Raw genomic sequence first — 13,302 nt, 5'->3', positions numbered from 1 at the left:
CAGAGGAGCAGGAAAGCTCCTCTGATGCTGCTTGGCCTGCTGTGTTCATCCAGCTCTACACCTTGTTATCTCAGATTCTCCAGCATCGGCAGTTCCTACTATCTCTATATCCCACTGGAACCTCTTTGCATCCTCACAGCTTACTTCATATCATTGGTAAACTTGGATACAATATATCAGTGCTATGTAAGCTATTTATATCAATTATAAAATGTTGAGGCCTAAGTATTGACCCTGCCAACAGTTCACAGGTTACTCCCTGCCATCCTGTATTTTCTTTTTCCATTTTCCATTTACCAACTGTCCTCCTCATAAGCCTGAGGAAACAATAGGAAAAATATACCAGGAGCCGGGGAGAAGCATGAACAGTGAGGAATCTTTTCAGTTGATTAATTTTAAACAAGTGCAGCTGTTACAATCTCATACATTACTGTTGTCTGTTCCTGCAGCGAGAGGGCACTTTGATGGGCACTGCAATTGGAACCTGCTTTGGTTATTGGCTGGGTGTTTCCTCCTTTGTCTACTTCCTGGGCTATTTATGTAACGCACAGATTACAATGTTGCAGATGCTGTCTCTACTGGTAAGTGATGTGGGATGGGAAATTAAAACATTTGCGTTTTAATCAGAAAATGATTGAGTTGCTTTGTCAATCACCTCTTCTGAAGGAGGTTACCTTTTCTGAGATCTGATTCATTAGGCAGGGCCTTATGTCTCAGACCACAGTCAAATGATTATTTGTAAAGTTTGAGAGTTAACATTTGATTACCAAAGCACATTGACATCATTGGCAAGATTGCACATCCCAAGTTACCCTGAAAAAAGTGCCCTAGACCTGCTGTGTCTGTTGTGTCACAATGCTTTTAGGAAGGGAGTTCCAGGATTTTGACCCAGTGACAATGAAGAAAAAGCAATGTTAGAGTGTGTGTGACTTGGAGGGGAACATGCATTTCATGACGTTTCCAGACTGCTCTTGTCCTACATAATAGAGGTCAAGGGTGTAAGTTGGAAAAACCTTGGTGAGTTACTGCAGTACACCTTGTCGATAATACATAGTGCTGCCTCTGTAGTAGTGGAGGGAGTGAGTCTCTTCAAGTAATATGGATTGTCTACCGATTAAGTAGATTACTTTGTCCTGGATGGTGCTGAGCTTCTTGAGTGTTGTTGGAGCTGTCAAATTTGATCAAATGCTATCTTGACATCGGGGCAGCCATTCTGAAATTCAGCTTTTTTTTTTTGAACAAAACTCGTAAGGATTACAGTCAGGTGATTCTGCCAGAACTGTTGTGTAAATATCACTTGCTAGCACTATCAATGACATCTTCCATCACTTTGACTGAGAGTCTACTGATGGAGAAGCAATGGTCAGAGTAGATTTAGCCTGCTTTTTGTGCACCAGTCATAACAGCAAAATTTATGGTTAGTATAAAACTTGGAAGGATAATGAACTGTTAGGACGATAGAACAGAACTTCGAAGGGAATTTGGCAGAGTGGTGGATTGGCTGAATGAATGGCAGATGAAATTTAGAAAAGGGAAATGTGAAGGGGGAGGTGATGGCCCAGTGGTATTATTGCTGGACTGTTATTCCAGAGACCCGGGTTCGAATCCCACCACGGCAGATGGTGGAATTTGAATTCAATAAAAATATCTGGAATTAAGAATCTAATGATGACCATAAATCCACTGTCAATTCACTAATGTCCTTTAGGGAAAGACACTGCCAACGTTACCTGGTCTGGCCTACGTGTGACTCCAGACCCACAGCAACGTGGTTGACTCTGAACTGCCTTCTGGGCAATTAGGGATGGACAATGAATAAAACAAGTGCTTTATTTTGTTCGGAGCGATGCAAAAAAAGCTATGAGTCAATGGTGGAGCACAGGGATCTGGTGTATTTGCATAAATCATTAAAGGTGGCAGGGTAGGTGAAGAGAGCAGTTAATAAAACATGCAATACTTTGGATTTCTTAATAAAATATAGTTTAATAAAGGGCATTTTAATAAAAGGCATAGTGTAGAAGAGCAAGGAGGTTATACTAAACTTGTATAAAACACTGGTTCAGCCTCAGCTGCATTATTGTGTATCATGCTTTAGGGAGGGTGTAAAGACATTGGAGAAGATACAGAAAAGATTGATGAGAATGATTCCGGAGATAAGGAACTTCAGTTATGGAGATTGGACAAATTGGGACTGTTGTCCTTTAAATGGCTGGGAAAGATTTGATGGAGGTTTTCAAAATTGTTGGAAGACTCTGGACTGAATAGAAAGAGATAAATTGTTCCCATAAAAAGAATTGAAAACGGCCTAGAGTGGGGGGCGGGGTTGGACATAGACATAGATTTAAGGCAATTGGCAAAAGAAGCAAAGGTAACATGAGGAAAAAAAAATTCACACACTGAGTGATTAGAGTCTGAAATGTACTGCCTAACAGTGTGGTAGTGGCAGGTTCAAACAAGGTATTTGAGAAGGAAATTGATAATAACCTGAAAAAGGAATTTGCAGGCTACAGAGAAAAGGCATCGGAGTGGCACTCAGTAAATTGCGCCTTGAGAGATCCAGCACATGCACAACGGGGCAAATGGCCTCTTCTGTGTTGTAATCATTCTATAACCATTCACTGCCTTATCAGGAAGATAACTGATGGTTGGATGTCCCACAGTGACATTCTGTTTCCACAAGTCAGGTGTCTAAAAAAAATCGGGTGATGTAACAATTCAAATGATGAATGATTTAATCATTGTCTTGTATGGAATTATGTGGAATCACTGTTGCTCTATCTTGAATTGATTCTACTGTCTTGTTCACAGGGTTATGGTCTGTTTGGACCCTGCATTGTGTTGCTTGTCACCTACAATGTTCATCTCCATTCCCTTTTCTATCTATTGTGGCTTATCGTTGGAGGACTGTCCACACTCAGAATGGTAGGAGATTGTTCCCTATAATTATGCCCAGGAAATAGTTAAATTGTGATCTCACTATTACACGCATGTAGCGACATTGGAGAAAGTTTTTTTTTCACTATGGTTCATAACAAAACCAAAATTGAGCTGTAATACCTGTCCAAAGATTGAACAGCATAGGGCTTTTTCTGTAGATAACTAAAGGCTAAAGGGTAATTGAATGGACATCTTCAAACTTACAAAGTGGTTCAGCAGAGGAAATGTAGCGAAGATGGGGGAATCCAAAACTGGCAGTTGTTATATGATGGCCATGGCAAAGAATTCCGGCAAAAACTCTTCGCCCAGATGTTAGAAGTGGAACTCTTTGTCACTACTCTTGTGGCAAAGCCAAATATGTACATGAGGGAGAAAGAAATAGCAGGTTATAATAATGGGGAAGTTCGGTGGTCTGTCAAGGATCCCTGAACACCAAGGTCCTGTTGGGCTGAATGGCCCGTTTCTGTTTCAATTTTCTGTAATATTATGTTACTGCAGTAAAGTAACAGTGGATTAGGGGGAAAATAATTTTACTTGTTGAAACTTATTTAAGGATCTAGGAGGCATTTGTGCCATTTTGTGCTCTCTTACTCACTAGCAAGCAGTAGTCATGCTTTAATCTCTCTGTCAAAAATGGATATGTATAGAACTAATGGTATTCTATCAGGTTCTCTTTTCATTTGTCATAGAAGTGAATGCTTGCTAATGATTTACATATATCAGGCTCTGAATCGTTCTTTCACAGGTCACAGTGTTGCTGTCTCGCACAGTTGGACAAACTCAACGACTTGCCGTCTGTGGAATGCTAGCTACCCTGCATATGGTCTTCCTGCTGTACTTGCACTTTGCTTACCACAGAATTGTAGAAGGTACAGAAAAAAAAAGTCCTAAGAGTGGTTAGGCTTAGTGGCTGTACTCTGTAATGTTAATATACATTGTTTGATAGTTTGATCTCAGCAAAACCTTTGAGGGAGGCATTGACTGGAGTCTTTCAACCTTTGATGAGTATTAGATTGAGTCCATCTATAAGTTCCTCATTTATGGAAAATTGCTTTCAGATTAATCAGGAATTCTGTGTGGCATTTGAGAAACTGAGACATAACTAGGCATAAGAAAAATAGGTTGATGAGGGACCAGCAACACTGATTCATGTTGAATGAAGTACCGACTGTTGCTAAGACATTGAGATTTTGAATTTTTACTGGCAATTGGGGTCTGCTTCTGCTCCATTTTCCCTGAAAAATCCAAACTATTTGCTTACATCGGGTTCATTATTGGCATTCCTATAGCATTGAGAGGAAACTGAGACATTAAAATTAACATGGGCTAATTTTTCTCATTTCTCAGCAGCTGCTGCAATTCTCAACATGAGAATTGGTTCCAGTTGACATTACAGCTATGTTTAATTATACATTGTACATCTATCAATATCTAACATCTACCTGACAATGTGGAAAGGAGAAACAGAAACCGATTTGGCAGCATCTGTGGAGAAAAAGCAGAGTTAACGTTTCGGGTCCAGTGACCCTTCTTCAGAGCACTTCCAGTTCTCTGCTTTCTCTCCACAGATGCTGTCAGACCTGTTGAGTTTTTCCAGCTATTTCTGAATTTGTTTCATTTCCAGCATCCAGAGTTCTTTGGGTTTTTTCCGTTAAAAGTTGGTTAAAAGAGCTCCGGTATATCCCATTTGCAAAAAACGAGGACAAATCCAACCCACCCAATTACTGCCCTAATAGTTTACTCTTGATTATTAATGTCAGAGACAGTGCTATCAATCAGCACTTGCAAGGGAGTAACCTGCTCACCGATGCTCAGTTTGGATTCTGAAAGCCCTGTTCACCTCAATACAGCCTTGGTAGAAGCATGGATAAAAGAGCTGAACTCCAGAGAGTGACTGCCCTTGTCATGGGAGCAGCCTTTGATTGAATTTGGCATCAAGGAGCCCCAGCAAAACTGGAGTCAATGGAAACCAGGGAAAACTTTGCTGGTTGGGGTCATACCTGGCACAAGAGAAGATGGTTATGCTGTTGGATGTCAATCATCACAGTCCAAGGACATCGTTGCAGGAGTGCCTCAGAATAGTGACCTCAGCCAAACATCTTCACCTGTTTCATCCATAACCTCCCTCCATCCTCTGACCAGAAGTGGGGATGTTCATTGACGACTGCACGATGTTCAGCACCATTCGTGACTTCCTAGATAACTAAAGCAGTCCAAGACCATACGCAACAAAGCTTAGGCACATCAGGCATGGGCTAATGACTGGCAGGTAATGCAAATATCAGACTGAGACCATCTCCAACAAGAGAGTATTTAACGATTACCTATCGATTTCTATTGACATTACCATCCACTGAATTCCCCCACTATCAACATCCTGGGATAGCCAAAAAAATAATATGGCTACAAAAGCAGGTCAAGGGCTTGGAATTTTGTGGAGACTTAACTCACTTCCTGACTGTCCTAAATCTGTTCACCATTCACAGGGCACAGTTCAGGAGTGTGATGGAATACTTTGCAATTGCCTGGATGAGTGCATCTTCACCAACACTGACCATGTTCAACCTATCCAGGGCAAAGCAGCCTGCTCGACTAGCATTCCATCTACCTCCATCGCACATTTCTATGACTCTACGACACAATGTGTCACCCTGCACAGTGTGTACTGTTTACAGGATGAAATGCAATAACTCACCAAAGCTCCTATGATAATAGCTCCCAAATCTGCAACCTTTACCCTCTAGAATTGACCAGACAAAAGAAGGAGGCATGCTTCAGGAGCAGGCAGCTGGGATCAAGGGAATCCCTGAAGGTATATAGGGGATTCAGGAGTTTACTGAAGTAGGAAATCAGGAGGGTGAAAAGGGGGCATGAGACAGTTTTGGCTGAGAAGATTAGCGTGAATCCAAAGAAATTCATTGTATTTTAAAGGGAAAAGAATAACTAGAGAGAGAATAGGACCCCTCGAGGACCAAAGTGGACATGAATGTGTGGAACCACAAGAGATGAGCGAGGTCCTCAATGAATATTTCTTCTCTGTGTTTACCATGGAGAAAGACATGAAGACTTGGGAATTTGGGGAAGTTAGTGGCGATATCTTAGGGACAGTCCAGATCAGAGTACAGGAAGTGTTGGAAGTAGTAGAATATATAAAGGTGGATAAATCTACTCGTCCTGACCAGATATATCCAAGAACCCTGCAAGAGGTGAGGGAAGAAATTGCAGGAGCCCTGGCTGATATATTTGCATCATTGTTAGCCACGGGTGAGGTCCAGGAAGACTGAAGGGTAGTGAATGTTGTGCCCTTATTCAAGAAGGGCTGCCAAGAAAAACCTGGGAATTATAGACGAGTAAGCCTGACATCTGTGGTAGGTAAGTTACTTTAGAAGATTCTGAGGGATAAGATATACATCCATTTGGAAAGACAGGGTTTGATTAGGAGTAGTCAGCATGGCTTTGTGTGTGGGAGATCATGCCTGTCTAATTTGTTAGAGTTCTTCGGTGAAGTGACCAGGAAGGTTGATGAGGGCAGGCAGTAGACGTAGTCTTTATGGATTTCAGTAAGACCCTTGAAAAGGTTCCACATGGTGGGCTGCTCTGGAAGGTTAGATAGCATGGAATCCAGGAAGAGCTGGCAAATTGTATATACAGTTGGCTTGATGGTAGGAAGCAGAGGGTAATAGTGAAAGGATGCTTATCTGACTGGAGGCCTGTGACTAGTGGTGTGCCTCAGGGGTTGGTGCTGGGCCCATTGCTGTGTGTTATCTGTATTAATGATTTGGATGAGAATGTACAAGGCATGATTATTAAGTTTGCGGATGACACTAAAATAGGCAGTGTCGTGGACAGTGAGGAAGATGATCAGAAATTGCAGCAGGATCTTGATCAGCTGGGTAAGTGGGCTGAGAAATGGCAAATGGAATTTAATATGGATAACTGTGAGGAGTTGCAATTTGGAAAGTCAAATCCATGTAGGAGTTTCATGGTGAATGGTAGGGCCTTAAGGAGTGTAGTAGAAGAGAGGGACTTCGGAGTTCAGGTGCATGGTTCTCTGAAAGTGTAGACAGGGCAGTGAAGAAGGATTTTGGCACACTGGGCTTGATCAGTCAGGATATTGAGTATAGAAGTTGGAAAGTTATGATGCAGTTGCACATGACATTGGTGAGGCTGCACTTGGAGTATTGTGTTCAGTTTTAGTCACCTTGCTGTAGGAAGGATGTTATTAAACTGGAAAGAGTGCAGAAGAAATTTACAAGCATGTTGGCAGGACTCCAGGGATTGAGTTATAGAGAGAGGTTGGACAAGCTAGGACTTTTTTCTTTTGAGTGTATGAGACTGAGGTAGGATTTTATAGAAGTGTACAAGATCATGAGAGGCACGGATCGGGTGAACGTACTGAGTCTTTTTCCCAGAGTTGGGAAATTGAGGACTGGAGGGCATCAATTTAAGCTAAGAGGGGAAAGAATACATGGGAGCTTCAGCTTCAGAGGCAACATTTTTACACAGAGGGTGGTATGCATATGGAATGAGCTGCCAGCAGAGGTGGTTGAGGTGGGTACACTAACAACATTTAAAAGGCATTTGGACAAATACATGGATAGGAAAGGTTTAGAAGAATATGGGCCAAGTGCAGGGAAATGGGCTTAACGTGGATGGACATTTTAGTTGGCATGGACCAACTTGGGCCAAAGGGCTTGTTTCCGTGCTGTCGGACTCTGACTGTAGAATGATGAGGGCAAAAGATGAATGGAAGCACCATCACCTGCAAGTTTCCTTTGTAACATCCGATCGATCAGAGATAGTTTTATTCAGAAAAGCCCTAGTATCAAATCTTCATAATCCAGCTCATTTTTTCAAGACGCATTTACTAATTAATTGAGTGGAGGATATTTAGAAGCCATTCCTTGCCTCTCCTCTGATCTGGTCTTGTCATAATTAACAATTAGAGTGCTTTCAATAATTCAAATTCCGAGGTTGATTTAAGATGTATTATCACTCTGTTTACATTTGGCCAGTTGAAGTGACATGTAGGTATAAAACGCTTCAAAGTCTGTGTCACTGTTTTAACAGGTATCCTAGATACCTTGGAGGGACCCAACGCTGGGCCAGTGAGATATCCTCGGGACATACCAGAACTTTCTGTCACTTTGTTGAACAACACAGTGAAGTCGATTGGAGCCAGCCTGCAGATGCATTGACTTGGAATTGTCTTCTGGTTCTTTCTTCCTAGCGTCAACTCTCCTAGAGACATTTGATGTTCACCAGGCTGGATGCAAGGAAAGCCTTAGGTTTTCCTGTATACTGCTTCAACAGCAGTTTGTGTTCTTTAGATAAACTCTCATCGTGGTGGTGCAGGCAGGGGCGTGGTTGTCAATTCCACTCCATCTTAATTGATCAAAATAATCTGTACATAATTGAGCTGTAACTTTTTAAAGATATATATATATCTGCGTCTGTGTATGTTTAAAATCTGATAGTATTTACGTGTTTTTCTGTGCTTGCAAGGGTTGCTGTACAGTTCATGGCCGATTAACTATAAATCACATTTTCCTGTTCAGGCAGGAAAGTTTCCACAAAACATATCTGCTCCACCTCGGGTTCATCATAAAATGTCACCCGCCCTTCATCCACAACAATCCAGTTCCCACCTCCCTCCACAAGAAACATAATCCACTTCCTCTAAAGTGTCTAATGAAGACAACGTCTCATCTAGATTTTGCTGTTAGCTCATCCAAGGTATTACAGTTATGCTAAGTACCTCGAGGCGAGGGCGGGAAGAGATGTCTTGGATTCTCTCCTGTCTGCAAGCGAGGCACCTGCATTGGATGCTGATAAGGACAGGCACTGTCTTGGCATCAGAGTCTGTTAGCCTGCTAATACCCCCTGTCAAGGCTCAAGTACACGCAATCATTGTCAGGTGAAGGACAGTCCTTGGGAGCTTGTTCACTAGGGAGTCATTGCCATTGGAGACACGGGAGAAAATTTAGAATGAAGTGAATTGTTACAAATGATGTATCATTTATTTAAAGCTCAATGCAAGATATAATAGTGGCACTGTTCTTTGTTGATACATGTTGTTACTTATTTTCAGTCTGTTTTCCAGCTCCCTCTCTCTCAGCTTATACATTAAACTGAGGCCAATCTTCGCTCTCTGGGTGTGAAATTTCCCAAAGAGTTATTTTTGAAGATGAGCAGAGGAGTTCTTCTGGTGTCCTGGCCAATAGTTATCACCTGAACAGATAATGCAATCACTTATTTTGTTGCTGTTTTAATGATCTTTGTGTAAATCAGCTACATTACAACAAAAGCACTTCATTCAATGTAAATATTTTAGGACATGCTGAGATCATGAAAGGTGCTGTATAGATTTAAATATTTTTCCTACTTGTGCAATATTTTTAATCTAAATTGTACAATAAGCTTTGGCAAGTAAATGGACTGGAGCTGGACTGGTAAACAATTAATCACAATGTAATATTTGGTACATTTCAACATGCTGCATTAGCAAGTGCTCTTGTCAGGAGCATCGTTCAAATCCATTCCAGAATTTAACATAGCTATTTGTATCTCTTTTGTCACTGCCATATTGCTGAAGTGAGCCACCACCTGTGTGCCCACTGTTGTTTATAGATCTGTTTGTGCTCCCTGTTCCCCCATCACTGCTACCATTCTCTAGCTGTTTGCACTGCTTTTCCCGTTGTTGAATATCTCCTGCATTAATACCGATAAACAGATGGGAAATGAAGGGTAAAACAAGTTATCTTATAATGATAATTAAAAGCTGTTAAAAGACAAGTATTGTAAAATTGAAAAAATTTGATTTGAAGTGGAATTTTACTTCTGTGTATCACGCTAAATAGATAACGGACAGTAAGTAGGCTTGAACTTTTGAAAGAGAACATGAACTAAGTGGTTAATTCTGTTATCTATAGCAACACATCCACAATCATCCATTCCCTCCGCTACTGATGCTCAGTAGTAGCAGTGTGTGTACTATCTATAAGATGCACTGCAGAAATTCACCAAAGATTCTTACCTTAAACAGCCTTCCAAACCCACAACCACTTCCATCTAGAACGACAAGAGCAGCAGATATATGGGAACACCACCACCTTCAAGTACCCCTCCAACCCACCCACCATCCTGACTTGGAAAAGTATCACTGTTCCTTCATTGTCACTTGGTCAAAATCCTGGAATTCCTTCTTGAATGGCAATATGGATCAACCTATAGCAGGTGAACTGCAGCAGTTCAAGGAGGCAGCTCACTACCACCTTCTCAAAGGTAACGAGGGATAGGAAAAAAAAAATGTTGGTCAGCCATTGATGTCCATGTTCCACAAATGAATTTTTAAAAATGAAGCTCAGCAGTCGTACGGTGTTACTGGTAAGCGAGGCTAGCTCAGTCATCTGAACCCAGAGTGCGGCTGGAAATACCTGATGTGAAGGTCAGCTGTGGTCGTAGTAAGTTGGTTAAGATGTTTTTTGAGGTTCTTCTAGATACTGACTGCAAAAGCTGGAAATTTGTGGGCGAAGGTCCCCAACAGAGTACTTGTCAATCAACAGTTGTTATAAATATTCGTAAATCAGAAATCTACAGAGGTGAATAAATACACAGGAGATGAAACCTGCACAATGCTCGAAAGAGGTGCAAACAAAATTATGTATTCTGGTTAGCAGGTCAGTGTGGCATTACACACAATCAATGTAAGTGCCAACACCATTCTCACCAGACAAGCCTTTATTAAAGCCTTTGACTTTTATTTCAGTTTACAGTGTAACTCCATTATCGTCTAAAGTTCAATTGACACAAACGGGGTAAGAATGATTTATACGATCTCATGGATAATTGTCAGTGTGGAACATTGACAAGAAGAGCTCATGAGACACATGGAAGTGAGAATGTTGGACGAAGCTTTACCAGAATTTGGACGTTCCAAAGATGATCTTACATTGCACAAAGCTGTGCAGTACACCAATACACTTCTCCAGCAAAATAACCATTTCATAACCAAATTTTGCTGGAATATCCTTCTCCTTACAGCATTTCTTAAATAAAGGCACAACAGTAGCCACTCTCCAGTCCTCCGGCACCTCACCCGTGGCTGTAGATGATACAAATATCTCTGCTCGGGGCATGGCAACTTCTCTAACTTCCCACAAAGTCCTGCTATACTTTTGATCAGGTCCTGGAGATTTATCCATCTTTATATTTTCTTAAGACCTCTAAAACTTCCTCTTTGAAGACTCTTTTCAATATTTATTTTGTTGAGGTCTCTCGCCTCCATTTCTTTCTCCACAGGAAAAACTGATGCGAAATATTTGTTTAGTATCTCTTCAATCTCCTGTGGTTCCACATATGGATGACCTCGTTCATTTTTAAGGTGTTCTGTTCTCTTCCTAGTTGCTTTTTTGTCCTTATTGTACTTGTAGAATCTCTTTGGATTATCCTTTACTTTATGAGCCAAGCTATCTCATATCCCCTATTTGCCCTCCTGATTTCCCTCTTAAGCATGCACCTACAACTCTTATACTATTCAAGACATTCGCTTGTTGTCTATATCTAATATATGCCTCCTTATTCTTGAGCAGAGCCTCATTATCTTCATTCATCCATTGTTCCCCACTCTTACCAGCCTTACCCTTCACTGTAACAGGAACATAATGTCTCTGAATTCTTGTTATCTCACTTTTGAAGGCCTCCCACTTGTCGGTCATCCTTTCACCTGTGAACAGTTTACTCCAATCAACTTTTGAAAGTTCCTGTCTCATACAATTTAAAATTTGCCTTACTCCAATTTAAATCTTTAACTTTTCTACAAGGCCTTTCCGTTTCAGTAAGAATAGAATAAGGATACCTGCATCAGGCTTCTACATATGAACTACAGCTCCATCTTCAACACTATAATCCCAAACCAGATAATCTCAGAACTCCAACACCTCGGTCTCGGCTCCATGCTCTGCAATTAGATCCTCAGCTTCCTGACCCACAGATCGCAATCAGTGAAAATAGACAACTGTACCTCCTTCACGATAATCCTCAATGCCAGCACCCTGCAAGGATGTGTTCTCAGCCCCCTACTGTACTCACTGTGTAGCCAAATTCCGTACAAACGCCATCTACAAGTTCGCTGACGACACCACCAAATAACAAACAATGATGAGTCAAAATACAGCAAGGAGCTAGAGTGCTTGGTGTCATGGTGCAATGATAACAATTTCTCACTCTCTCAATGTCAGCAAAACTAAAGAACTGATCATTGACTTCAGGAAGAAAGGAGGAGGACACACCAATACCTGCATCAATGGATCTGCGGTGGAGAGGGTCGAAAGCATCAAGTTCCTAAGTATGATGATGACCAATAATCAATCCTGGTCCTCCCATGTACATGCGACAGCCAATAATGCACAGCAACGCCTCTTCTTCCTCAGGAGGCTTAGGAAATTCAGCATGTCCATGAGGACCCTCACCAACTTTTACAGACGGACCACAGAAAATATTCTATGTGGATGCATAACTCCATCTACCTTACTTGTAAGACACCTTGTGTTGAAATAGATGCAGACTAATTCTTCAGAATTATCTCATTCTTTGACATGCTCTTCCCTACCTTTTCTGATTAACTTACTCCTATTTTTAAAATTCAGAACCATCCTCATCTGTCTTTCTATTCTCGCTGCGACTTGGGATGCCCCCCACGTCCGTCCCCTACTAGTTTAAAGGTTCCCGAATAGCATTGGCAAATCTCCCCACCAAGATATTGGTTCCCTTCCTGTTCAGGTGAAACCCATTCCTTTTGAACTGGACTTTTCTACCCAAGAAGAGATCCCAGTGGTCCAAAAATCTGAATGCTTGCCCACTGTAGCCATTGATTTATCTGCCCTACCTTTTTATTCCTACTCTCGCTAGCATGTGTAGAAACAGAAGGACCTTCAAGAGCATATGCATTGATTTTTGAAGACAACAGAACACTTTAGGTTGTTAGAAAAGCATCTCGTGCTTCATAAGTGTAGATACTCTGAAATATTGTGAACAAAAACAAGGAAGTTGTGCTGATTTTTTAAAAGCTCATCTGAGGCCACAAGAACTATGCATCCTGTTCCAGTCACAAAATTTTAGGAAGAGTGGGAAGGTCCTTATCCAATATTTGTAGACAATTCTCTCTCTTCAGGTGTTGTCCCTCTCCTCTTTAAATCTGCCATCATCATCTGTCCCTTCAAATGAAACAATCCTGGACCGACTCTGTCCTTAAACTACCATTCCATTTCATCCCTAACATCTCTTTCCCAACAAAATCCTTGAAAATGTATTGTTGACCCCCAGATCCATTATCATCTATATTGAATCCTCTAATCAGGTTTTCAC

At 41.3% G+C, this 13,302-nt stretch overlaps 1 protein-coding gene across 1 annotated transcript; it reads left to right on the top strand.

Annotated features, from left to right (window-relative positions):
• The first annotated feature begins 324 nt into the window (after nucleotides 1-324).
• LOC109937031 (protein YIPF3-like) lies at nucleotides 325-10,699 on the top strand. Its single transcript, XM_020535650.2, has 4 exons — nucleotides 325-581; nucleotides 2,809-2,922; nucleotides 3,683-3,806; nucleotides 8,008-10,699. The coding sequence occupies exons 1-4, from the start codon at nucleotides 465-467 to the stop codon at nucleotides 8,133-8,135; spliced, it is 483 nt and encodes a 160-aa protein (XP_020391239.2). The 5' UTR covers nucleotides 325-464; the 3' UTR covers nucleotides 8,136-10,699.
• The last annotated feature ends 2,603 nt before the right edge of the window (nucleotides 10,700-13,302 follow it).

Source organism: Rhincodon typus, chromosome 5, assembly GCF_021869965.1.
Source record: "Rhincodon typus isolate 14 chromosome 5, sRhiTyp1.1, whole genome shotgun sequence".
NCBI lineage: Eukaryota > Metazoa > Chordata > Chondrichthyes > Orectolobiformes > Rhincodontidae > Rhincodon > Rhincodon typus.
The sequence above is the reverse complement of the archived record's forward strand: the minus strand, read 5'-3'. Positions and strand labels throughout refer to the sequence as shown.

Bases quoted from the DNA above. Each gene is read 5' to 3' on its own strand.
- LOC109937031 (XM_020535650.2), top strand. From the start codon at position 465: ATGGGCACTGCAATTGGAACCTGCTTTGGTTATTGGCTGGGTGTTTCC. The intron at 2,923-3,682 runs GTAGGAGATTGT...GTTCTTTCACAG, and splicing joins GACTGTCCACACTCAGAATG to GTCACAGTGTTGCTGTCTCG. The intron at 3,807-8,007 runs GTACAGAAAAAA...CTGTTTTAACAG, and splicing joins TTACCACAGAATTGTAGAAG to GTATCCTAGATACCTTGGAG.